Source organism: Bos javanicus, chromosome 3 (assembly GCF_032452875.1).
Source record: "Bos javanicus breed banteng chromosome 3, ARS-OSU_banteng_1.0, whole genome shotgun sequence".
Taxonomy (NCBI): domain Eukaryota; kingdom Metazoa; phylum Chordata; class Mammalia; order Artiodactyla; family Bovidae; genus Bos; species Bos javanicus.
Genome location: NC_083870.1, coordinates 25,060,572 through 25,087,768, shown reverse-complemented (window position 1 = coordinate 25,087,768; position 27,197 = coordinate 25,060,572). Strand labels below are relative to the sequence as shown.

At 39.1% G+C, this 27,197-nt stretch overlaps 1 protein-coding gene and 1 long non-coding RNA gene across 3 annotated transcripts in view; both read left to right on the top strand.

Annotated features, from left to right (window-relative positions):
- LOC133245302 (uncharacterized) overlaps positions 1-15,789 on the top strand; it is a 35,030-nt gene extending 19,241 nt beyond the window's left edge. For both annotated transcript variants that reach the window (XR_009735629.1, XR_009735628.1), the window contains exon 4: positions 14,322-15,789. This is a non-coding gene — a long non-coding RNA (uncharacterized LOC133245302). The remainder of the gene's footprint in view (positions 1-14,321) is intronic.
- A 5,251-nt stretch (positions 15,790-21,040) lies between these two features.
- Positions 21,041-25,860, top strand: LOC133245169 (RNA-binding protein 12-like). The gene is given in 4 exon segments (XM_061413153.1): positions 21,041-21,056; positions 22,935-24,704; positions 24,707-25,483; positions 25,486-25,860. Coding segments are annotated over 4 exon segments (2,904 nt in total). The 3' UTR covers positions 25,827-25,860.
- Positions 25,861-27,197: the final 1,337 nt, after the last annotated feature.

Below are 27,197 nucleotides of genomic sequence, written 5' to 3'. Positions count from 1 at the left end.
CGGGATGGGGAACACATATATACCTGTGGCGGATTCATTTTGATATTTGGCAAAACTAATACAATTATGTAAAGTTTAAAAATAAAATAAAAAAAAAATACAAATTGAAATCACTGTGACATACTACACATCCATTGTAATGAATTAGGTTTAACAAGATAGGCAGTACCAAATCTTGGAATGTTATGAGGATGTGGTAGAGCAGCCTGAACTCTTTTATGTTTTTGGAGGGATTACGGAATGGTACAGTTACTTTGGAAAACAATTGGATGGTTTCTTCAAAAGTTAAACATTCACCTACTGTATTGAACCTTCAGTTTTACCGTTAGCTGTTTGCCCAAGAGAGATTAAACATGTATGATCACACAAAGACTTATATTTATGTAGCCATTGTAGCATTATTCATAATAGTCAAAACAGAAACAACTCAAATGTCTGTTACCTAGTTAATGGATAAACAAATTGTCATTTATACTTTCTCTCTCTCCTGAGAGTCCCAAAGAGTGCACTATTGATATAAAAAATTGTGGATAAATACAAAAATCATCATCAGTTCAGTTCAGTCGGTCAGTCGTGTCCGACTCTTTGCAACCCCATGAATCACAGCACGCCAGGCCTCCCTGTCCATCACCAACTCCCAGAGTTCACTCAAACTCACGTCCATCGAGTTGGTGATGTCATCCAGCCATCTCATCCTCTGTCGTCCCCTTCTCCCCCTGCCCCCAATCCCTCCCAGCATCAGAGTCTTTTCCAATGAGTCAACTCTTCGCATGAGGTGGCCAATGTACTGGAGTTTCAGTGTCCTTCCAAAGAACACCCAGGGCTGATCTCCTTCAGAATGGACTGGTTGGATCTCCTTGCAGTCCAAAGGACTCTCAAGAGTCTTCTCCAACACCACAATTCAAAAGCATCAATTCTTCAGCGCAAAATCATCATACTAAGTGAAATAAATTAGATACAAAAGACTGCTATATGATTCCATTTATTCGTGTTTCTGCAAAAGGCAAAAATATAATGTCTCAAAATATGTTAGTGGTTTTTAGATGCCAGAATTGACAGCAATGGTTTTGAGTGCAAAAGAGTATGACAGAGCTCTTAAGTAACGGGAATATTCTGTTTCGTGATTGTTGTGATGGTTTCATGATTATATGCACTTGTCTAAAATCATTGAAATGTACATTTTAAATTGTTGAATCATATTTTGTATTAAGTATAACTCAATAAAGTTGATTAAAAGTATATAAAAGGAAAAACTTTCTTATAACCTTAACATTCAAGATCTTTGTACTTAATTATATGAAAATGGCATTTAAAACTTGAAAGGCAAAATATATATTGATGTAGGTATTTTCATGAAAATACAGGTAACTCTCTGGATTAATACACCACAGTTTTAGAAAATATGTGTGATATATTTACATAATGCCATGTGGAAAACTGCCTTGGCTCTTGGAGCAAAGGTTGACAAAGTAATGGTGGGGTTTGAGACCAGTCCAAGACTAAGAGAGGAGACAGGATTCTTATTATTCTAACTTCCCACATAAAGGATTGGGTCTGTCTTCCTGACTTTATAGTTTGGCCCCAGTATGAATCAGGAGGAAGTCCCCAAATAAAGACAGAAGGAAGTCTGTCTTTAGTGAGTAAGAGACATAACCTGACAATGTCCAGAACTGAGAGAGTTTCTGGTTGAGAAGCAGAGATGACACAATTATTGGGATAAGTATGTTAAGGTAAAGGAAACTGTTTTTTAGGAAACAAAATATCCAGCCTCAATGCCTAAGTCACTGGAAATGCTAAATATTGCACAGAAGTCCTTTGACACTGCTAGTCCAGTTAGGTCATAGCCAGCCAGCTCTAGATGTTACAGAATGAAAATGTTACAGAATGAAAATGTTACAGAGGAAAAAAAAAACTTCAGTCAACTTGCAACAAGTTTTTGCTGCATTTATTGCTTGTTGGCTTAGCAGTTTATGCTTCAGACACATCCAGAGTCTTGAACTTTTTGTGGTCATCAGAACCTTATTTTCTCTCTGAATCTCTGCTTGCTGCAATCAGGATTGGGGTTTCGGCTTCTCCTCAGCAGCCACAGGAAGTTCCCTTTCTTGGGGGAATTTATATTTGAACAAGAATCAGGCACTCTATGATTTTTTCCAAGAAGGATGCAGTGAGAGATAAAACAGTAATTTTAACCAGGTAAATAATGTCTCTGAAATAGGTTTAATCATTTATTCACTTATGCAGCAAATATTAGTTAAGTGCCTCCTATGCAGACACATTGGAGAAGGCAATGGCACCCCACTCCCGTACTCTTGCCTGGAAAATCCCATGGACGGAGGAGCCTGGTAGGCTGCAGTCCATGGGGTTGCTAAGAGTTGGGCGTGACTGAAAGACTTCACTTTCACTTTTCACTTTCATGCATTGGAGAAGGAAATGGCAACCCACTCCAGTGTTCTTGCCTTGAGAATCCCAGGGACAGAGGAGCCTAATGGGCGGCTGTCTATGGGGTCACACAGAGTCGGACACAACTGAAGCGACTTAGCAGTAGCAGCATGCAGACACATACTATAGAAGGAAAAGAAAAAGTGTCCCTGTTCTCAGATAAAAATCTTTATTAAAATAAAAAATGCATTCATGATAAATTCAGTAGATAGACATGGTAAAAGTTAATAATAGCAGCCCTCAAGTGCCATCTTTTGCTTACTAATATATCAATAGTATATTTCGTATAAGGATATATAGTCTCAGGAGCCTCTTGGGTTTAAATCCTAGAAGTTGTGCTTAAGTATTTGTTATCATTATGTTTTCTTTTAAAAATATTATCTGAGATCCTCTAAGAAATCCTATAAAACAGGGATAAAAATCCCTATTTTTTAAATTTATAATATATTTGATTTACAATATTGTGTTAGTTTCAGGTGTACAGCAAAGTGATTTAGCTATGCCAGCAAATTTGGAAAACTCAGCAGTGGCCACAGGACTAGAAAAGGTCAGTTTTCATTCCAATCCCAAAGAAAGGCAATGCCAAAGAATGCTCAAACTACCGCACAATTGCACTCATCTCACACACTAGTAAAGTAATGCTCAAAATTCTCCAAGCCAGGCTTCAGCAATATGTGCACTGTGAACTTCCAGATGTTCAAGCTGGTTTTAGAAAAGGCAGAGGAATCAGAGATCAAATTGCCAACATCTGCTGGATCATCGAAAAAGCAGGAGAGTTCCAGAAAAACATCTATTTCTATTTCTGCTTTATTGATTATGCCAAAGCCTTTGACTGTGTGGATCACAATTAACTGTGGAAAATTCTGAAAGAGATGGGAATACCAGACCACCTGACCTGCCTCTTGAGAAACCTATATGCAGGTCAGGAAGCAAGTTAGAATTGGACATGGAACAACAGACTGGTTCCAAATAGGAAAAGGAGTACATCAATGCTGTGTATTGTCACCCTGCTTATTTAACTTCTATGCAGAGTACATCATGAGAAACACTGGGCTGGAAGAAGCACAAGCTGGAATCAAGATTGCCGGGAGAAATATCAATAACCTCAGATATGCAGATGACACCACCCTTATGGCAGAAAGTGGAAGAAGAACTAAAAAGCCTCTTGATGAAAGTGAAAGAGGAGAGTTGACTTAAAGCTCAATATTCAGAAAACAAAGATCATGGCATCTGGTCCCATCACTTCATGGGAAATAGATGGGGAAACATTGGAAACAGTGTCAGACTTTATTTTTTGGGACTCCAAAATCACTGCAGATGGTGATTTCAGCCATGAAATTAAAAGATGCTTACTCCTTGGAAGGAAAGTTATGACCAACCTAAATAGCATATTAAAAAGCAGAGACAATACTTTGCCAACAAAGGTCCGTCTAGTCAAGGCTATGGTTTTTCCAGTAGTCATGTGTGGATATGAGAGTTGGACTGTGAAGAAAGCTGAGCACAGAAGAATTGATGCTTTTGAACTGTGGTGTTGGAGAAGACTCTTGAGAGTCCCTTGGACTACAAGGCGGTCCAACCAGTTCATCCTAAACGAGATCAGTCCTGGGTGTTCATTGGAAGGACTGATGCTGAGGCTGAAACTCCAATACTTTGGCCACCTCATGCGAAGAGTTGTCTCATTGGAAAAGACTCTGATGCTGGCAGGGATTGGGGGTAGGAGGAGAAGGGGATGACAGAGGATGAGATGGCTGGATGGCATCACCGACTCGATGGACATGAGTCTGAGTGAACTCCGGGAGTTGGTGATGGACAAGGAGGCCTGGCATGCTGCAATTCATGGGGTCGCAAAGAGTCAGACAGGATTGAGCAACTGAACCGAACTGATACAAATTTCTATTCTTTTTCAGATTTGTTTCTCATATAGGTTATTAGCATATTGAGTATAGTTCTCTGTGCTATAGATCCTTGCTGATTGTTTATTTTATATGTATTGGTGAGTACATGTTAATCCCCACCTCTTATTTTGTCCCACTCCCCACCTTCCCCTTTGGTAAGCCTAAATTTGTTTTCTAAGTTTGTAAGTCTGTTTTTGTTTTGTAAATTAATTTGTATCATTTTTTAGATTATGCATATGAATGATTTAATAAGATATTTATCTTTCTCTGATTTTACTGAGTATGATAATCTCTGCTGCTGCTGCTGCTAAGTTGCTTCAGTCGTGTCTGACTCTGTGCGACCCCATAGACGGCAGCCCACCAGGCCCTGCCGTCCCTGGGATTCTCCAGGCAAGAACACTGGAGTGGGTTGCCATTTCCTCCTCCAATGCATGAAAGTGAAAAGTGAAAGTGAAGTCGCTCAGTCGTGTCCGACTCTTAGCAACCCCATGGACTGGAGCCTACCAGGCTCCTCCGTCCATGGGATTTTCCAGGCAAGAGTACTGGAGTTGGGTGCCATTGCCTTCTCCCATAATGATCTCTAGATCATTTCATATTGCTGTGCATGGCATTATTTCATTCATTTTTTTTATGACTGAATAATATTCTATTGTGTATATGTACCCTATCTTCTTTATCCATTCACCTATCAATGGACATTTATGTTGCTTCCGTATATTGACTATTGTAATAGTGTAGCAATGAACATTTGGGTGCCTGTATTTTTTGAAATGTGCTTTTCTCTGAATATTTGGCCAGGAGTGGGATTGCTGGGTCTTATGGTAGCTCTATTTTTAATGTTTTTAAAAAAACTTCTGTACCGTTCTCCATAGTGGCTGTCCCAATTTAAATTCCCACCCACAGTGTAGGAGGGTTCCATTTTCCCCACACCCTCTCCAGCATTTCTTGTGCATAGACTTTTTGACTGATGTGAGGTGCTATCTCATTGTAGGTATTTGCATTTCTCTAATAATTAGCAATGTTGGAATATATTTTCATGTGCCTGTTGATCATGGATCAAAAAACTGCTTTTATGTTTAATTAAAGTGGCAAGAGTGGGCATCTTTGTCTTGTTTCTTAGATGAAATGCTTTGAACTTTTCACCATTGAGTGCTGTGTTAGCTGTGGATTTCTCAAGTCTGTTTAGTTGCTCAGTCATGTCCAAGTCTTTGCAACCCCATGGACTATAGCCATCCAGGCTCCTCTGTCCATGGGGATTCTCCAGGCAAGAATACTGGAGTCGGTTGCCATGCCCTCCTCCAGGGGATCTTCTCAAACCAGGTCTCCTGCATTGCAGGTGAATTCTTTACCGTCTGAGCTACCAGGGAAGCCTGAGAATATTGGAATGAGTAGCCTATCCCTTCTCCAGGGGATCTTCCCAACCCAGGAATTGAACTGAGTCCTCCTGCATTGCAGGCAGATTCTTTACCAGCTGAGCTACCCGGGAAGCCCAGGTTTCTCAAATATAGCCTTTATTATGTTGAGGTAGGTTCTGTTTTTGCCCAATTTCTGAAGATTTTTTAAAAATCATAAATAGGTATTGAATTTTGTCAAAAGCTTTTCTTGAATCTATTGAGATGATCATATGGTTTTTATTATTTAGTTTGTTAATGTGGTATGGTAAACTGACTTGTGAATGTTAAAGAATCCTTGCATCCCTGGGATAAATCCCACTTAATCATGGTGTATGATCCTTTTAATGTATTGTTGTATTCAGGTTAGTATTTTGTTCAGAATTTTTGTGACTGTTCATCAGTGATAAAAAAGTCTGTAATTTTCTTTCTTTTTTTTTTTTTTTTTGGTGGTATCTCAGTCTGGTTTTGGTATTAGGTTGATAGTGGCCTTATAGGATGAGTTTGAGAGTATTCCTTCCTCTGCAATTTCTTGGAGTAGTTTCAGAAGGATAGCTGTTAACTCTTCTCTAAATGCTGGATACAATTCTCCTGTGAAACCATCTGGTCCTGAACTTTTGCTTATTGCACATTTTAAAATCACAGTTTCAATTTCAATACTTGTGATTGGTCTGTTCGTATTTTCTATTTCTTCCTGGTTCAGTTTGGGAGATGGTAGCTTTCTAGAATTTGTCCATTTCTTCTGGGTTGTTTGTTTTATTTCCATATAGTTGCTTTTAGTAGTCTCCTGTGAGCCTTTGTATTATGTGGTCTCAGTTGTAACTTCCTTTTTCATTTCTGATTTCATTAATTTGAGTCCTCTCCCTTTTTTTCTTGATGAGTCTGTCTAAAGGTTTATCCATTTTGTTTATCTTGTCAAAGAACCCACTTTTAGTTTCACTGATTTTTTTGTTGTTGTTTTCTTCATCTTTATTTCATTTATATCTGCTCTGATCTTTATTTTCTTCTGCTAAGTTTTGGTCTTGTTTGTTCTTTCTCTAGTTGCTTTAGGTGTAAGATTAAGTTGTTTATTTGGGATTTTTCTTGTTTCCTGAGGTAAGATTTTATTGTTGTAAACTTCCCTCTTAGAACTGGCTTTACGATATCCCAAAGGTTTTGGTTTGTTGTGTTTTCATTTTTCCCTAGGTATCTTTTGATTTTCTTTGATTTCTTCAGTGATCTATTGGTTGTTTAGTAGCATATTCTTTAGGCTCCACATGTTTATAATTTTTACAGTTTTTTTCTTGTGCTGCTACTGCTAAGTCACTTCAGTCATGTCCGACTCTGTGTGACCCCATAGAAGGCAGCCCACCAGGCTCCCCATCCCTGGGATTCTCCAGGCAAGAATACTGGAGTGGGTTGCCATTTCCTTCTCCAATGCATGAAAGTGAAAAGTGAAAGTGAAGTCGCTCAGTCGTGTCCAACCCTCAGAGACCCCATGGACTGCAGCCCACCATCCATGGGACTTTCCAGGAATGCTGTGGTCAGAATAGAAACTTGATGTGGTTTCAGATTCCTTAAGTTTTTCTAGGCTTGCTTTATGACCCAGCATCTGATCTATCCTGGAGAATGTTCTATATATGCTGTTGAGAAGAATGTATGTTTTTCTGTTTGTTGATGGAATGACCTATAAATATCAATTAGTCCATCTAGTCTAATGTATCATTTAAAATCTTTGTTTCCTTATTGATTTTCTGTCTGGATGATCTATCTATTGACCTGTGTGAGGTGTTAAAATCCCCCACTATTACTGTGTTATCATTTATTTCTATTTTTATGGCTATTAGCATTTGCCTTATATATTACGGTACTCCTATTTTGGTCCTACAATATTTACATGTTATATTTAATGATGTTCAATTATTTTATAATTGTTATATCATCTTGAATTCATCCATTGATCATTACGTAGTGTCCTTCTTTGTCTCTTTTAACAGTCTTTATTTTAACGTCTGTTTTGTCTGATACAAGTAGTGCTGTTCCAGCTTTCTTTTTCTTTTGATTCCCATTTGCATGGTATGTCTTTTCCCATCCCTGCAATTTTACTCTGTATGTGTCCCTATGTCTGAAGTGGGTTTCTTGTAGACAGCATATTTATGGGTCTTGTTTTTGTATCCATTCATCCAGTCTGTGTCTTTTGGTTGGAGCATTTAATCCATTTAAAATTAAGGTAATTACCAATATGCATGGGGATTGTTTTTGTAGATACTTTTCATTCCTTTCCTTTTTGTTCTTTTCTTTTGTGATTTGATGACTATCTTTAGTATTGTGTTTGGATTTTTATTCTTTTTTTGTGTGTGTATCAATTGTAGATTGTTGGTTTGCAGTTACCATGAGATTTTGATTTAGCAGTCAAGGTTGTTTTAAGTTGCTGGTCTCTTAATTTCAGATGCATTTCCAATATCCTCAATTTGTAGTCTTCTGTTTTTACAGTTGTTGGTTTCCATGTCTAATTTGTATATGGATGATTTCCCACCTTTACTGTATGTTTGCCTTTACTGGTGAGCTTTCTCATTTGTAATTTTTTTATTTCTAGTTGTGGCCTTTTCTCTTCCTTCTTGAGAAATTCCTGTAAGCATTTGTTGTAAAGATGGTTTAGTGGTGCTGAATTGTATCAGTTTTTGCTTGTCTATAAAGCTTTCGATTTCTCTGTTGCTTCTGAGCCTGAGTCTTGTTGGATAGAATGTTCTTGGTTGTAAGTTTTTCCCTTTCATCACTTTAAATATCTAATGCCACTCCCTCTGGCCTGCAGAGTTTCTGCTGAAAAATCAGCTGATAACCTGTAAGGATTCCCTTGTGTATTACTTGTTGCTGTTCCCTTGTTGCTCTTAATATTTTTTCTTTGTCTTTAACTTTTGTAAATTTTATTAATATGTGTCTCAGCATGTTCCTCCTTGGGTTTATCCTGTATGGGACTGTAAGGAAGTTTTCAGCTATTACCTCTTCAAATATTTTCTCAGGTCCTTTCTCTCTCTTTTTTCCTTCTGGGACTCCTATAATGCAAATGTAGATCCTTTTAATGTTGTCCCAGAGGTCTGTTACATTGTCCTCATTTCTTTTGTTTCCTTTATTCTGTTCTTTTGCAGTGATTTCTACCATTCTGTGTCCACCATTCTGAGACTACTCACTTATCTGTTCTTCTGCCTCGTTTATTGTCATGCTGATTGCTTCCAGTGTATTTTTCATTTCAGTTATTGCCTTTTTCATCTCTGTTCTTTGAATTTTCTAGCTGTTTGTTAAACATTTCTTGTATCTCCTTGGTCTGTACCTCCATTCTTTTTCTGAGATCTTGGATCATCTTTATTGTCATTACTCTGGATTCTTTTTTAGCTATATTGCCTATCTCCACTTCACTTAGTTCTTCTTCTGGGATTTTATCCTGTTTCTTTATCTAGAACATATTCCTCTGCTGTCTTGTTTTTGTTAATTTTCTGTGTTTGAGGTCACACAGGTAGCGGAATTATGGTAGCAGATAGCAAGTTCCTCTTGCTTCTAGTGTCTGCCCCCTGGTGGGTGAGGCTGGTCTAAAAGGCTAGTGCAGGCTTCCTGTTGGGAGGGCCTGATACTTGCCACTGGTGGATGGAACTGGGTTTTGTCCCTTTGGTGGACAGGACTGTGTCAAGGTGTGTGTTTAGAGGCAGCTGTGGGCTCAGGAATACTTCAGGTAGCCTGTCTCCAGATGGGTGGATCTGTGTTCCTGCCTTATTGGTTGTTTGGCCTGAGACATCACAGCACTGGAGCCTCTGGGCTATTGGTTGGGACCAGGTCTTGGCTTCAAAATGTCAGCCTCCAGGATTGCTTTTGCCAATGAGTGCTCCCCAGTACATCCACCACAAGTGTTTTTGTCCCTGAAGTGATCCACAGCCACTCCCTACATCTCCAGAAGACCCTCTAAGACCTGCAGGTAGGTTTGGCCAGGTTTGGCTCTTATGAAGTCACTGCTTTTACCCCCGGGTCCCTCCCAGTGTGCTTGAAACCTCTGTGTGCCCTCCAGTAGTGGTGTTTCTGTTTCCCTCAGTCCTGTGAAGTTCCTGTGATCAAACCCCTTCAAAGCTAAGTGCTCTGGGGATTCCTCCTGATGTCATACCCACAAACTAGGGAGCTTGACCTGGGGTTCAGAATTCTCCTGTGGGAGAACCTCTGAGATACAATTATTTTTCAGTTTGTGGGTCTGGAATTTGATATCATGAATGTACACTTCCTAACATCTCGTGGCTTCTTTGTTTTTGAAAGTAGAATATCTTTTTTTTTTTTTTTTTTATGTCAATGGTTGTTCAGTGGTTAGTTGTGAGTTTGGTGTTTTTGTGAAAAGAAGTTAGCTCAGGTCCTTGTACTCTACCATCTTGTCTGGGAACTCTCCTGTTAGGTCCACAGTCTACAGGCATATGTGCACCTCCTCGTCTCAGTGGCTCCTGCTTCCCCTCTGCCTCCTGCTGCTGCCATCCCTGCTGGTTGCCCCTGGAGGCTGGAACAGGATGAGCTCAGGACTCCAGGGCCATGTCCACTGTGCTGTGAACTTCATTCAGTAATCCCTCTTATGTAAATGAAGACCTCAGCTTCATAGAGGTGTAGTAAGTGATGGAGTGAGGTACATTCTACTGTGGACCAAAATAATCAGAAAAATCACAGTGGATGATATAGGATTTTATGGGTACTATAAGTTATGACCAACCTAGGTAGTATATTCAAAAGCAAAGACATTACTTTGCCAACAAAGTTTCATCTAGTCAAGGCTATGGTTTTTCCTGTGGTCATGTATGGATGTGAGAGTTGGACTGTGAAGAGTGCCGAAGAATTGATGCTTTTGAACCGTGGTGTTGGAGAAGACTCCTGAGAGTCCCTTGGACTGCAAAGAGATCCAACCAGTCCATTCTGAAGGAGATCGGCCCTGGGATTTCTTTGGAAGGAATGATGCTGGGGCTGAAACTCCAGTACTTTGGCCACCTGATTCGAAAAGTTGACTCATTGGAAAAGAGTCTGATGCTGGGAGGGATTGGGGGCAGGAGGAGAAGGGGACGACAGAGGATGAGATAGCTGGATGGCATCATTGACTCGATGGACGTGAGTCTGGGTGAACTCCGGGAGTTGGTGATGGACAGGGAAGCCTGGCATACTGTGATTCATGGGGTTGCAAAGAGTCAGACATGACTGAGTGAGTGATCTGATCTGATCTAATGAAGCATGAAGGAGGATTTCCAGTATATGGAGAGAATAAAGAGGAATATTAGAGACTGAAGACACAGTATAAGCAAGGATGAAGTAAATCTGAGGAAGCAATAATCTAGACTAGCTTGAGTTGAGTTTTTCTGTTTAAAGATAACATATGAAAAATAAATATAGTTTAATTTGTAGTAAGACTTAAATACCAAGCTCAAGGGGTTTAGAGTTTGTCTTATAGGAAGCAGAGTGACATTGAATCTCAATAATTTAAAATTGGAATAACCTGAAATATTATGTTGTTGTTCTTCCTCTTCTTTATTACCATTTCTAGCTTAATTCCATAGAGCAAGGAGGTTAACTTCTGGCCCAATTGACCAGAACAAAGGTTCTTAACTCTTGGTCAAATTTTGACTATCAGGGTTTAATGTCTCATGGTATCTGTTTCATGATTTGGAAACCGTGTTCAAGCTATTATCAGAGAATTAATGATGCATTGAGCCAAGCCCCTTAGATTGAAAATATCTAGTTTGAGGCTTTTGCCTTTAGTAAAACTTACAATAGTAATGGAATAGGTTTGAAAGGAAGATGAGAAAAGAAAAGGTAGGCAAAGGTACAATGGAGACGTGTCAAGAACTACTTGGAGGTCCTCCTGCAGTAAGGAAACCAACTGGCTGTGGAGCTCTTCTAGGTAAAATGTACACTATGTGGTTAAACATACTATGTGAAAGTATTTTTTGGAAAGCACACCCAAAATAAAAATTATATGAAGAAGAGATGGCAGGCTATTATGAGCTGAATTTGTGTCCCTCCCCATTTTACCCAATTCATATGTTGAAACGCTAACCCCAGCACCTCAGAATGTAACCAGATACAGAATTAAGGTCTTTAAAGAGGTAATAATTAAGTTAAAAATGAGGCCATTGGGGTGGGCTCTACTCCAGGTATACTGGTGTCCTTATGAAAAGAGATTAGAACACGTAAATGTCAAGGATGCATATACACAGAAGAAAGGCCATGTGAGGGGCTGTCTGCAAGTGAAGTGAGAAGGTGACCATCTGCAAGTTGAGGAGACAGTCCTCAGAAGAAACTAAACCTGCTGACACCTGATTTTAGACTTGAGAACTGTGCAAAAATAAGTCTGTGATATTTTGTTATAGCAGCCCTAACAAACTAATACACCAGCCTTGGTACCCTAGCACCAATGATGAAGCTATCTCTAATTCAAGTGCATAACTTAAGCCAAAGCATTTTCTGGCACAGGATAGCAAAAAAGTAAAATGATGCTGTAAGAGGAGAGTAAGGAAAGAAGAAAATAGAAATCCTCAATGAAAAATATGAGTTTTTGTGGCCAGGTAGCTCCTACTGGAAAAATTCTCTCAGAGATAGTACATATAAGCTCTGGAAAAAAAATAATTGTAAAATCTATCTAAACGCTCTAAAGATGGACCAAAAACAGACAGACTCTACAGAGGATACGATGCTTGGAAGAAAGAGATGGTGCTAAGTGAGTTTCATATTTTTATGACTTTTACAAAGACAGGCCCCAAGCAGCACTGTGCAGGACATCTAGAACTCTGATGGAAAAAATCTACAATTTTATTGGCTTGAATAACTAACCAGAGTACAGAATTTGAAATAATCACAGTAATTGGAAAGTGAGGGCAGACATTCTGAAAAAGAGAAATCCAAAAATAGAGTATTGCTAAAGCTATGGATAATTTCTAGCTTAATCTCTGGTGGCTCCTCCTTGAGATACACATTTGAGGGTAGATTTGAAGCAGCCAGTGAAAGGAAAAAGAGCTGAGTTGAGATTATTTGAGGTACCATTTACCACAGAGTTTCCAGTACAAGTCCAGTCAAGAAATGTCTGCTAAAACACACAAATCCAAAGTCAGGGTCTTCAGAGGAATATGAAAGAATCTAATGTCTACAACATATTTTCAGTGTCCATGATATAAGGTAAAATTGATAAACAAAGAAGAAACAAGAAAACCTGACCAATTCTCGAGGAGAAAAGCAATTAGGGGAGACCAATTCTGATAGGACCCAGATGTCAGAATTAATAGACAGTTTTATAGCAATGATTATAACTCTACTTTAAAAAGTAAATGAAAATCTTCTCATAGTGAATGCAATGATAGAAAATCCTTAGCAGAGGAACAAAAGGGGAACTAAATAGAACTGAAAAAGGCAGTACTTGAAATATTAAAAATTCTCTAGATGGGTTTTAATGGAGATGATACAAGAGTCAGTGAACTTGAAGATGAAGTATCCAGTTGAAGAACATAGAGAAGTTTTTTTGGAAGGGAGAGGGATGAAGAGACCTGCGGGGGCCTGTGGAATAATATTTGGAAGTAAAACATACATGTACCTGGAATCTAGGTGGATAGCAGAGAGGGGTGCAGAAAGCCATAGTTGAAGAAATAGAAACATGAGTTCAATTAGTGATTCATGTGTTACTTGTTATTAGTGGCATTCTTGGGATGGGGCATGGAGAACAGTCCACCCTGGGTACATTGTTCTAAAGACAATTTGTAACTGAAATAAACTCATTCAAAGTTTATCTGCTTTATATTATCACCATGTGCTAGCAATTTTAAAGAACATCCATGGTAAATATTTCTCCCAGAATTCCTTGTTTGTCCAGCTAGATAACTGCTATGGTTAATGTTGATTTTTCAATAATTTATATTTTAGCTTTTAATTAGCACATTTTAAACTTAATTTTTAATAAATACTATATTCCATAAAGAAGTTAATATTGAGTACTTCCAGTTGTATGCTTAAGCTTGAACACAGTCAGACTCAGGTATATGTATTCATTCCAAGCATAACTTAATAAAATTGGAATAATTTGAGTGTATACTCTGTGTACTATTTCACCTGCAATCCTTGTAGAACAATACATTCCTGCATTTAAACTGTATTTGAAATAAGCAATAATAGCATTGTAATTGTAAAAATGAAGAAACAGTATAGTTACTTCAATTTTGTTATTCTGTAATACTACATGGAGTTGTTATTTGTTTAAAATTTAAACAGTGGAACAGAGTGAAAACTGAGGTGAGATATTTTTCTTTCCAAAGTACAAATTTTAGTTAATATGTTAAATTTTTAATGATCCTGGAAAATATTTTAAAAATTGAAATATATTCCACTTTAACTTTTTGTTTTTAAGCTAAAGAACAAATCAAGAAAATATTGTTCTAGTGGTACAATTTAGTCATTGTATAAATTGACCCTTCCTCTGATATTTTGGTCATATTAAATTTCACTAACTAATTATTAGACAGTTATTTCCATAAAGTATTTTGCATAAGATTCTGATAAAAGACATCAAAATTAAAACTACTAGGTTGATATAAAAGATACTGAATTCTACACCTTTGTCCTACAGGAATTTGAAGTACCTTTCAGTCATTTGGAAAATTGTTCTAAAATTAGAAACTGCTTAATAATTTTTTGTGAATTTCATAAAGTAATTTGAAGTCAAAACCAATGTCAACATGAAAGGGTAACAACTCAGTGGAGCTCAAGAAGCAAAAGAGGCAATTTCAGCAGTGTCTGGATCTGTTTTGAAATGTGTAATGCCTTCAACATTGCCCAGACTTTATAAAAATTGTGAGGAGTGCAAGTTGGCACATCCAAAGCATGCATACGAGAAACAACACAAGATTCAGATGACAAAGGGATGAAAGACAATAATGAATCATTTACTATAAGCACTGACAATGCGGAAGAGAAAGGAAATGTTAGTAAGCGTCAACACTGACAGCATTTTTTTTTTTTTAATGGAGAAGAAAATTATACTAGTAAAGCCAAGACTTTGATGAAGAAGAGACAGTGAATGATATTTTAATCTATTTTGATATTTCTGCTTGGTCAATACTATTTCCAGATGAAGAGAGTTAATCCAGTTAAGAAAGGAAGTGAATCTTTTTAGAATAAATATGAACCTTTCTCTACAGTTCAAAGAAGAGGAGAAAAGAGCAAAGGAAGCAGTCAATACTTGACAACTTCATGATTTTATAAATCCTTACCAAACACTGAAAAAAAAAAAAAAAAGATGCCAGTGTTCTCCAATTGAAATAATTGTTTTTGTCTGTAGACTTTGGATGTTGGGACAAAAAAATGAACATCCAATCTTGTAACTGACTTTAAACCTGGTAGAAATTAAAATCTGAGATCTGGGAGATATCTGAACAATACCTCTCCTGCTGTTTTTAACCATTATTAATTTTATTTAATGACTATTACTGAAAAGTTTGTCATGTCAAAGAGGGGATATCAAAAAAAGGATTCACTAAAGGTATCAAATTGATGACTATGTCATTGTTCATTAATAATATCAATAATTCTTCTAAAGCAATCATTTTGATGATAGATATGAGTGGAGATCAGCCCTGGGATTTCTTTGGAAGGAATGATGCTAAAGCTGAAACTCCAATACTTTGGCTACCTCATGTGAAGAGTTGACTCCTTGGAAAAGACTCTGATGCTGGGAGGGACTGGGGGCAGGAGGAGAAGGGGACAACAGAGGATGAGATGGCTGGATGGCATCACTGACTCGATGGACATGAGTCTGAGTGAACTCTGGGAGTTGGTGATGGACAGGGAGGCCTGGTGTGCTGCGATTCATGGGGTCGCAAAGAGTCGGACACGACTGAGCGACTGGACTGAACTGAACTGAACTGATGAGTGACTTGTTGAAGTCATACTTTTGATGACTCTCTTAGATTTCAAAAAATCCACAGATGAGCAACAATTAGTATGTTGTTCCTGTTTAGTCACTAAATTATATACAACTCTCTGTGACCCCATGTACTGTAGCCCACCAGGCTCCTCTGTCCATGGGATTTGCCAGGCAAGAATACTGAAGTGGATTGCCTTTTCCTTCTCCAGGGGATCTTCCCAACCCAGGGGTCAAACCCACATCTCCAGCTTCTCAGGCAGATTCTTTACCACTGAGCCACCAGGGAAACCCAACAAATAATATACAAATATAAAAAATTACTTATCCTTTGTATTAGAGAAGTGTAAATTAAAGCAACCTAATGGTGTCATCTTACATATATGAAATCAGATTTTCAAATTATTGTTATAATACTTAGCACAAGTAAGACTAGCACATCTGTATAGTGCTGATAGCAGTGAAACTTTGGACACCAACATGAAAACAAATAGAAAAAAAAAACTAGTGAAATGTCCACATATTAGGCCCAGGAATCTTAAATCTTATACACCTTGGAGAATATACACACACACACACACATGAATATATATGTAAAACATTGCTTGTATAAATTTCTGTATAAAATATACAGATATGCCATAGTTTATTCTACTTACCTATATTTGGGAATTTAGAGTATTTCCAACATTTTGCAGTTACAAAACAAAGCTGTAATGTGCAGCTTTACTTTCATATTGTTGGAGGAGCATTTTTTTTTTTTTGGAGGAGTATTTTAAGGTAAATTTCTAGAGGTGAAACTTAGTCAAAAGGTAAGCACATTCCTAATTGTGTTAGATAGTTCTACCTGGGTACCAGTGCGCAGTTGTGTCTGACTTTTTAATGACCCCATGGACTGTAGCTCACCAGACTCCTCTGTCCATGGAATTTTCCAGGCAAAAACACTGGCATGTGTAGCCATTCCTTTCTCCAGGGGATCTTCCCGACCCAGGGATTGAATCTGGATATCCTGCGTTGCAGGCAGATTCTTTATGATCTGAACCACCAGGGAAGTCCCAGATATTTCTCCATTTCTCACCAAAAAGGTTTATGCTAATTTGGATCCCTATCAGCAATGTATGACTATGCTTGTTTCCCCAAAGCCCTGCAGCCAGAATGTTTTCTCAGGTTTTTCTCATTTTTGAAATGATATCTCAGTTGTAGTTTTTGTTTTGTTTTGCATTTGGGTCCATCACACATTTTTATTGGCTTAACCATAGTCATAAAATTTTTAAGTTAGAGAGCAACTTTAGGTTTTTTAAAAATTGCAAATACATAAAACATCTTACCACCTTTAAGTGTACAGTTCTTTGTTAAGTATTCACATTGCTGGTGCAGCCAGTCTCCAGAAGTTTTTCATAGTGCAAAGCTGAGACTCTATACCAATTAAACAACTACCTATTTCTCCTTCCCTAGGGCCCCTGGAAATCACAATTTTACTTTTCTGTTTTGTAAATTTGACTACTTTAGATACTTTGTACAGATGAAATCGGTGTTGGTTATTTTGTGACTGGCTTTTTTCACTAAATATAATATCCTCAGTGTATATACATGTTGCAGCACATGTTAGAATTTCCTTCCTTCTATGTACCACATTTTGTATATTCATTTATCTGCCCGTGAATACTTGGGTTTCTTCCACTTCTTGGTTTTATGAATAATACTGCTATAAACAGAGGTGTACAAATATTTCTTCGGGATACTAGTTTCAGTTATTTTGGATGTATACTGAGAAATGAAATTGCTGTATCACATAGTGATGTTTTTCTTTTTTTGGTTTGTGTTTTTTTGAGGAATTGCCATATATTTTTCCATAGCAGCTACAGCATTTTACATTCCACCAACAGGGTGCAAAGATTCCAGTTTCTCCACATTCTTCCTGGCTATATTCTGTTTGTTTTTGATAGTAGCTATTCTGATGGATGTAAACTGATACTGCATTGTAGTTTTGATTTGCATCTCTCTAATGTTAGAACTGGGCATGGAACAACAGACTGGTTCCAAATAGGAAAAGGAGTACGTCAACGCTGTATATTGTCATCCTGCTTATTTAACTTATATGCAGAGTACATCATGGGAAACGCTGGGCTGGAAGAAGCACAAGCTGGAATCAAGATTGCCGGGAGAAATATCAATAACCTCAGATATGCAGATGACACCACCCTTCTGGCAGAAAGTGAAGAGGAACTCAAAAGCCTCTTGATGAAAGTGAAAGAGGAGAGTGAAAAAGTTGGCTTAAAGCTCAACATTCAGAAAATGAAGATCATGGCATCCGGTCCCACCACTTCATGGGAAATAGATGGGGAAACATTGGAAACAGTGTCAGACTTTATTTTTTGGGGCTCCAAAATCAGTGCAGATGGTGATTGCCAACATGAAATTAAAAGACGCTTACTCCTTGGAAGGAAAGTTATGACCAACCTAGATAGATAGATATCATATTTAAAAGCAGAGACATTTCTTTGCCAACAAAGGTCCGTCTAGTCAAGGCTATGGTTTTTCCAGTAGTCATGTATGGATATGAGAGTTGGACGGTGAAGAAAGCTGAGCGCCGAAGAATTGATGCTTTTAAACTGTGGTGTTGGAGAAGACTCTTAAGAGTCCCTTGGACTGCAAGGAGATCCAGCCAGTCCATCCTAAAGGAGATCAGTCCTGGGTGTTCATTGGAAGGACTGATGTTGAAGCTGAAACTCCAATACTTTGGCCACCTCATGCAAAGAGTTGACTCATTGGAAAAGACCCTGATGCTGGGAAGGATTGGGATCTGGAGGAGAAGGGGACGACAGAGGATTAGATGGTTGGATGGCATCATCGAATCGATGGACATGGGTTTGGATGAACTCCAGGAGTTGGTGATGGACAGGGAGGCCTGGCATGTTGCGATTCATGGGGTCGCAGAGAGTCGGACACAACTGAGCGACTGAACTGAACTGAACTGAATGGTTACTGATGTTGAACATCTTTTCATATGCCCATTGGCCATTTGTATATCTTCTTTGGTAAAATGTCTATTTAAGTCCTTTACACATGTTTTAAATGGGGTATATTTTGGTTGTTGTTGAGCTGTGCATGCGTGTTCAGTCACTCAGTTGTATCTGACTCTTTGCGACCCCGTGGACTGTAGCCCGCCAGGCTCCTCTGTGCATGGAATTTTCCAGGCAAGAATACTGGAACAGGTTGGCATTTCTTACTCTAGGGTATTGTCCTGACCCATGGATGGAACCCATGTCCCCTGAATCTCCTGCATTGGGAAATGGTTTCTTTACTACTGGGACACCCTTGTTGAGGTGTAGGGTTTTTTAAAAATATATTCTAGTGTTTTATATATATATATATATACACATACATTCACGTATATATGTTTGTGTGTGTAGTTTTCAAATACTCTTTTGCATTCTATTAATTGCATTTTCATGCTGTTGATTGTAATTACACAGTTGTACATGGCTGCACATGAGTTTTTCATTTCAATGGAGTCTCATTAACTATTTTTACTTTTATTGTCCATGCTTTAGGTATCATATCCAAGAAATCACTGCTAAATTCAGTGTCATACAGCTTTAACCCTGTGTTTTTGTATGTTTTTTACAGTTTTAGCTCTTGAGTCTTTGATCCATTTTTGTATATGTTATAAGATAAGGGCCAGCTTCATAATTTTCCATGTGGATATCTAATTTTCCCAATGTAGGTTTTTGAAGAGATTGTCCTTTCCTTGCTGAGTGGTCCTGACACCCTTGTCAAGAATCATTTGACCATATATACAAGAATTTATTCCTGGGTTCTCTAATCTATTCTATTGGTGTATGTTTGTCTTTATGCCAGTATTACATTGTTTTGATTATTATAGTTTTGTGATGCTCATTAGTTGCTCAGTCGTGTCTGACTCTGCGACCCCGTGGACTGTAGCCACCAGGCTCTTCTGTCCATGGAATTCTCCAGGCAAGAATACTGGAGCAGGTAGTCACTACCTTCTCCAGGAGATCTTCCCAACCTAGGGATCAAACCCTGCATCTCCCATACTGCAGGCAGATTCTTTACCCTCTGAGCCACCAGAGAAGCCTTAAAAGTAGGAAGTGTGAGACTTCTAACTCTGTTCTTTTTCAAGAATATTTTGGATGTACAGTTTCCTTGAGATTCCAAGTGAATTTTAGGATTCTTTTTTTTTTGGCAAAAAATGCAACTAGATTTCTGATAGTGATTGTATTAACTCTGTAGATTTCTTTGGGTAATATTAACATTTTAGCAATATTATTTTAGCAATATTAAGTCTTCCAATGCCATTAACACAGATGTTTTCCCATTTATTTGTATTCTCTCTAATTTATTTTCACAGTGTTTTATAGTTTTCAGTATATAAATCACCTCCTGAGTTAAATTTATTCCAAAGTGTATTATCTTTTTTGATGCTGTTGTAAATAGAATTTTCTCAATTTCCTTTTCATATTGTTCAATTGTTAACGTACAGGAAGAAACACAACTGATTTTTTGGTTAGTATTATGTTATATATTTTAAAATAGTTTTTAAATTTAATTTAAAATTTATTTTTATTTTTATTTATTTTTAAAATTTTTCAGTGGGAGAATCTTTTTGTTTATTTTCACATTAGAAATTTTAAAACACTTTTAAATTTTAAAACACTTTTAAATTTTAAAACTTCTATATCCCTTACTAAATTTGTATAACTGCATGCTAAGAAAAGCAGCATATATAAAAGTGTGTGGGATATAGCTACAGTAGTGCTTAAGAGATAATTTATAGATTTGCCTACTTATATTGGAAGAGAATAAAGCCTGAAAATTGATGTACCATGCATACAACTTATTGAAGAAGGAAATGGCAGCCTACTCCGGTGTTCTTGCCTGGAGAATCCCAGGGACGTGGGAGCCTGGTGGTCTGCTGTCTATGGGGTCGCACAGAGTTGGACATGACTGAAGAGACTTAGCAGCAGCAGCAGCAGCATACAACTTAAGTGAGAAAAATAAAAAAGAATATACCTGTCAAGTAGAAAGAAAGAAATAATCTTGTTAAAATAAGGGGAAAAAGAGAAGGCATAAACATCAGACTTTGAAAGGGTATGCTCTAACTTCAGTTTTAACAGGGGTAAAAAGGTAAAATAAAATTATGATTAACTTTATTTAACACATTTGAAAGCTTATGAAATATTTAATTCCTAGAAGAAATATAAAGTTAACTGTATTCAATAAGAAACAGAAAAACTGAATAGTTCTGTAACTATTGAAGAATTTAAATACTGTTTTAAAAAACATCCTATGATGAAAATAACAAGCCTAATTTTGTAGGTAACTTTTACCAAACATCCGTGGATTAGAAAATGCAAACACTACAAAACGTCTTTCAGATCATAGAGGGAAAGAGGGAAACCATAATGGTCTTGTATAATTGTAATAACAAAACCAGATGAGAACAGTTTAAAGAGTGAGAAATAGTACAGGTCAGAATCACTCATGAACAAGTATTATAAAATCTTAAACAAATATTAGCAACTGAACTTAGCAGTGTGTGGGAAAAAATACACTATGACCAAGTAGTGAGTATTCCAGAAGTCAGTTTAGTTCAGAATTAGGGAGAAAAAAAATGTATTGACTAATGCCTCTCAAGCAAGAAAATTATATGATTTTTGTTCAATAGATACAGAAAAAAATGTAAGAAAAAAAATGAAGGCATAAGAAATGTAGAGGAAAAGACACAAAAGTGCTAGAGTAGCAAGTAATATAATTATTTATATGCAAAACAAAATATAATATACAGAGAGAGAGAGAGAGAGAGAGAAATATACTAAATTCATGGAGGGAAAGACCTAAATAATATGTGAAATAGATGACCAGTCCAACTTTGATTCGTGAAACAGGACACTCAAAGCCAATGCACTGGGACAACCCAGAGGGGTGGAATGGGGAGGGAGGTGGGAGTAGGGTTTGGCACGGGGGGACACATGTACACCTGTGGCTGATTCATGTCAATGTATGGTGAAAACCACCACAATATTGTAAAGTAATTAGCCTCCAATTAAAATAAATAAATTGAAAATAAATAGAAAAAAAAAAGAAGTTAATTCTTGTCAGATTTAGTAAAGATTTGATCAGAATCCCAGTCCATTTTAGTTGCTGATTCCTAAAATGTCAGAGCTCACTCTTGCCATCTCCTGTTTGATCACTTCCAATTTGCATGGATTCATGGACCTAACATTCCAGGTTCCTATGCAATATTGCTCTTTATAGCATTGGACCTTGCTTCCATCAGAAGTCACATCCACAACTGGGTGTTGTTTTTGCTTTGGCTCCGGCTTTTCATTCTTTCTGGAGTTATTTCTCCACTGATTGCCAGTAGCAAAATGGGCAACCAAGCTGGGGAGTTCATCTTTCAGTGTCCTATCTTTTTGCTTTTTCATACTGTTCATGGTGTTCTCAAGGCAAAAATACTGAAGTGGTTTTCCATTTCTTTCTCCAGTGGACCACATTTTGTCAGAACTCTCCACCATGACCCATCTGTCTTGGGTGGCCCTACATGGCATGGCTCATAGTTGCATTGAGTTAGACAAGGCTGTGGTCCATGTGATTAGATTGGTTAGTTTTCTGTGATTGTGGTTTTCAGTCTCTGTGCCCTGAGAAGGCAATGGCACCCCACTCCAGTACTCTTACCTGGAAAATCCCATGGACAGAGGAGCCTGGTAGGCTGCAGTCCATGGGGTCGCTCAGAGTTGGACATGACTGAGCAGCTTCGCTTTCACTTTTCACCTTCATGCATTGGAGAAGGAAATGACAACTCACTCCAGTGTTCTTGCCTGGACAATCCCTGGGACAGGGAAACCTGGTGGGCTGCCGTCTCTGAGGTCTCACAGAGTTGGACATGACTGAAGCAACGCAGCAGCAGCAGCAGCAGCAGCAGCAGCAGCAGGCTTCAATAATATGTGAACTGTGAAATTCCATATGTTCAAGCTGGTTTGAGAAAAGGCAGAAGAAACAGAGATCAAAACACCAACATTTGCTGGATCTGAAAAAGCATGAGAGTTCCAGAAAAATATCTATTTCTGCTTTATTGACTATGCCAAAGCCTTTGACCATGTGGATCACAGTAAACTGTGGAAAATTCTGAAAGAGATGGGAATACCAGACCACCTGATCTGCCTCTTGAGAAATCTGTATGCAGGTCGGGAAGCAACAGTTAGAACTGGACATGGAACAACAGACTGGTTCCAAATAGGAAAAGGAGTATGTCAAGGCTGTATATTGTCACCCTGCTTATTTAATTTATATGCAGAATACATCATGAGAAACACTGGCCTGGAAGAAGCACAAGCTGGGTGAAGCAGAGAAGAAGGAGGTATGTGTGGTTTCAGCACAGCATAGCTGTGGTCATCCGTTTGCAAGGTCTCCCAATTGTGGCGGGGACTATGGACATTCGCTGCTTCTTCTCTGGATTGACCATTCCTGATGGGGGTGTGCATATTGTAGGGGGTGAACTGGGTGAGGATTTCATCGTTTTTGCCACTGATGAAGATGCAAGGCTTGGTGTGATGCGCACAGGTGGTACAATTAAAGGATCAAAAGTAACACTGTTGTTGAGTAGTAAAACGGAAATGCAGAATATGATTGAACTGAGTCGTAGGCGTTTTGAAACTGCCAACCTAGATATACCACCGGCAAATGCTAGTAGATCAGGACCACCACCTAGCTCAGGAATGAGTGGCAGGGTGAACTTGCCTACAACAGTCCCCAACTTTAATAATCCTTCATCCAGTGTAGTTACTGCCACCACTTCTGTTCATGAAAGCAGCAAAAATGTACAGACATTTTCCACAGCCAGCATAGGAACAGCTCCTCCAAATATGGGGGCTTCCTTTGGGAGCCCAACGTTTAGCTCAACTATTCCGAGCACAGCCTCTCTGATGCACACGGTCCCACCTCCACCAATTCCTCCAATCCCAGCGATGCCATCTTTGCCACCAATTCCATCTATTCTCCCAATCCCAGTTCCTCCTCTGGTACCTACAATGCCTCCTGTGCCCTCAATTCCCCCAGTCCCTTCTGGGTCACCCATGACCCCACTGCCACCCATGTCAGGCATGCCACCTTTGAACCCGCCACCTGTGGCACCTCTACCTCCTGGAATGAATGGCTCTGGAGCACCTGTGAATCTGAACAATAACCTGAACCCTGTGTTTCTGGGTCCGTTGAATCCTATTAACCCTGTCCAGATGAACTCGCAAAGCAATGTGGAACCACTTCCCATCAACCCTGATGATCTGTATGTCAGTGTGCATGGAATGCCCTTTTCTGCAATGGAAAGTGATGTCCGAGATTTTTTCCATGGGCTCCGTGTTGATGCGGTGCATTTGTTGAAAGATCATATAGGTCGAAATAACAGGAATGGATTGGTTAAGTTTCTCTCCCCTCAAGATACATTTGAAGCTTTGAAACGAAACAGAATGCTGATGATTTAGTGCTATGTGGAAGTTAGTCCTGCCACAGAGAGACAGTGGGTAGCTGCTGGAGGCCATATCACTTTTAAGCAAAGTTTAGGACCTTCTGGACAAACCCGTCCCCCTCCTCAGCCACTTCCCGGGTCAGAATCGCCCAGTGGGCAGAAAAGGTCAAGGTCAAGATCACCACATGAGGCTGGTTTTTGTGTTTACTTGAAAGGGCTGCCATTTGAAGCAGAAAACAAACATGTCACTGATTTTTTTAAAAAGTTGGATATTGTGGAAGATAGTATTTATATTGCTTATGGACCCAATGGGAAAGCAACGGGTGAAGGCTTCGTAGAGTTCAGGAATGAGGCTGACTATAAGGCTGCTCTGTGTCATCATAAACAATACATGGGTAATTGCTTTATTCAAGTTCATCCAATTACCAAGAAAGGTATGCTAGAAAAGATAGATATGATTCGAAAAAGACTGCAGAACTTCAGCTATGACCAGAGGGAAATGATCTTAAATCCGGAGGGGGATGTCACCTCTGCCAAAGTCTGTGCCCATATAACAAATATTCCCTTCAGCATTACCAAGATGGATGTTCTTCAGTTCCTAGAAGGAATCCAGTGGATGAAAATGCTGTACATGTTCTTGTTGATAACAATGGGCAAGGTCTAGGACAGGCATTGGTTCAGTTTAAAAATGAAGATGATGCATGTAAATCTGAACACTTAGACTGTAAAAAACTTAATGGGAGAGAAGCTTTTGTTCATGTAGTTACTTTAGAAGATATGAGAGAGACTGAGAAAAATCCTCCTGCCCAAGGGAAAAAGGGGTTAAAGAGGTCTGTGTCAGGTAATCCTGCAGTTCCAGGAATTCCCAATGTGGGAATGCCCAATGCGGGATTGCCCAGTTCAGGAATGCCCAGTGCGGAACTGCCTGCTGCGGGAATGCCCAAGGCAGGAATGCCTGCTGCAGGAATGCCCAATGCAGGAATTCCCAGTGCAGGAATGCCTGGTGTGGGAATGCCCGGTGCGGGAATGCCTAGTGCAGGAGGTGAAAAGCATGCCTTCTTGGCTGTAGGATCTAAGGAGGCCAACAGTGGGCCTCCATTTAACTTTCCTGGTAATTTTGGTGGGTCAAATGCCTTTGGAACACCACTCCCTCCTCCAGGGTTAGGAAAGGCCTTTGGTGATGCTAGGCCTGGAATGCCTTCAGTTGGAAATAGTGGTTTGCCTGGTCTAGGACTGGATGTTCCAGGTTTTGGAAGTGGACCAAATAATTTAAGTGGACCAGGATTTGGAGGGGGCCCTTAGAATTTTGGAAATAGCCCTGGTAGCTTAGGTGGCCCCTCTGGCTTTGGAAGTGGGCCCCCTGGCCTTGGAAATGCCCCCGGGCATTTGGGCCTCCAGGCTTTGGCCCTGGCCCTGGCTCTGGCCCTGGCTCTGGCCCAATCCACATTGGTGGTCCTCCTGGCTTTGGATCTAGTTCTGGAAAACCAGGACCAACAATAATTAAAGTACAGAACATGCCCTTCACTGTGTCTATTGATGAGATTTTAGATTTCTTTTACAGTTATCAAGTGATCCCAGGCTCAGTTTGTTTAAAGTACAATGAAAAAGATATGCCCACCAGTGAAGCTATGGTGGCTTTTGGATCTCGGGATGAAGCCACAGCTGCTGTCATTGACTTAAATGACAGACCTATTGGCTCTAGGAAAGTAAAGGTTGTATTAGGGTAGCTGTTCACATCATTCTTCATAGGGTAGATATAGTCTTCGTAGTGCTGTGATTAATGCATTCAGATTCTTTTTCTAGTGTTTCCAGGTTAGAACCTGTGGATTGTTTCAATTGCATATAGATTGGTTTCCATAACATAGAGTGTTGGTTGACTGTTTACAGAAGACTCACTACCGAGATAAACATTGCTGTTGCTGCTGCTGCTGCTAAGTCACTTCAGTCATGTCGGACTCTGTGCGACCCCATAGACGGCAGCCCATGAGGCTCCCCCATCCCTGGGATTCTCCAGGCAAGAACACTGGAGTGGGTTGCCATTTCCTTCTCCAATGCATGAAAGTGAAAAGTCAAAGTGAAGTCGCTGAGTCTTGTCCGACTCTTAGCGACCCCATGGACTGCGGCCCACCAGGCTCCTCCATACATGGGATTTTCCAGGCAAGAGTGCTGGAGTGGGGTGCCATTGTATAGTAAAGCTGTCTCGAGAGAACACAAAAATGATTTTGGCATACCATTAGAGAAACCATTTGTAAAACTCAAATGGCCACATAAAGCTTATCAAGGAGTCTAGATTGGTTTTTTACCATATGGATGAAGAAGATAGAAATGTCAGTAGAGCTCATTAAGGGTGCTCTTGCCAGCTGCTGAAAAATAGCTGGCTACTCGGAATTTGGTTCAAAGCTGGACAGATTTGCTTTGTAATAGGGTCAAAGCATTGTCTAAAGTTCTCGTTTTCTTCTAAAATTGAATAAAATCTCTGTATACAGAAAAAAAAAAAAAGCTGGAATCAAGATTGCCAAGAGAAATATCAATAACCTCAGATATGCAGAGAACACCACCCTTATGGCAGATAAAGTGAAGAAGTACTAAAGAGCCTCTTGATGAAAGTGAAAGAGGAGAGTGGAAAAGTTGGCTTAAAGCTTAACATTCAGAAAACAAAGATAATGGCACCCGGCCCCATCACTTCATGGCAAATAGATGGAGAAACAGTGGAAACAGAGGCAGACTTAATTTTGGGGGGCTGCAAAATCACTGCAGATGGTGACTGCAGCCATATAATTAAAAGACGCTTATTCCTTGGAAGAAAAGTTATGACCAGCCTAGATAGCATATTAAAAAGCAGAGACATTACTTTGCCAACAAAGGTCCATCTGGTCAATGGTATGGTTTTTCCAGTAGTCATGTATGGATGTGAGAGTTGGACTATGAAGAAAGCTGAGTGCCAAAGAATTGATGCTTTTGAATTGTGGTGTGAGAGAAGACTCTTGAGAGTCCCTGGGACTGCAAGGAGATCCAACCAATCCATCCTAAAGGAAATCAGTCCAGAATGTTTATTGAAAGGAGTGAGGTTAAAGCTGAAACTCCAATACTTTGGCAAC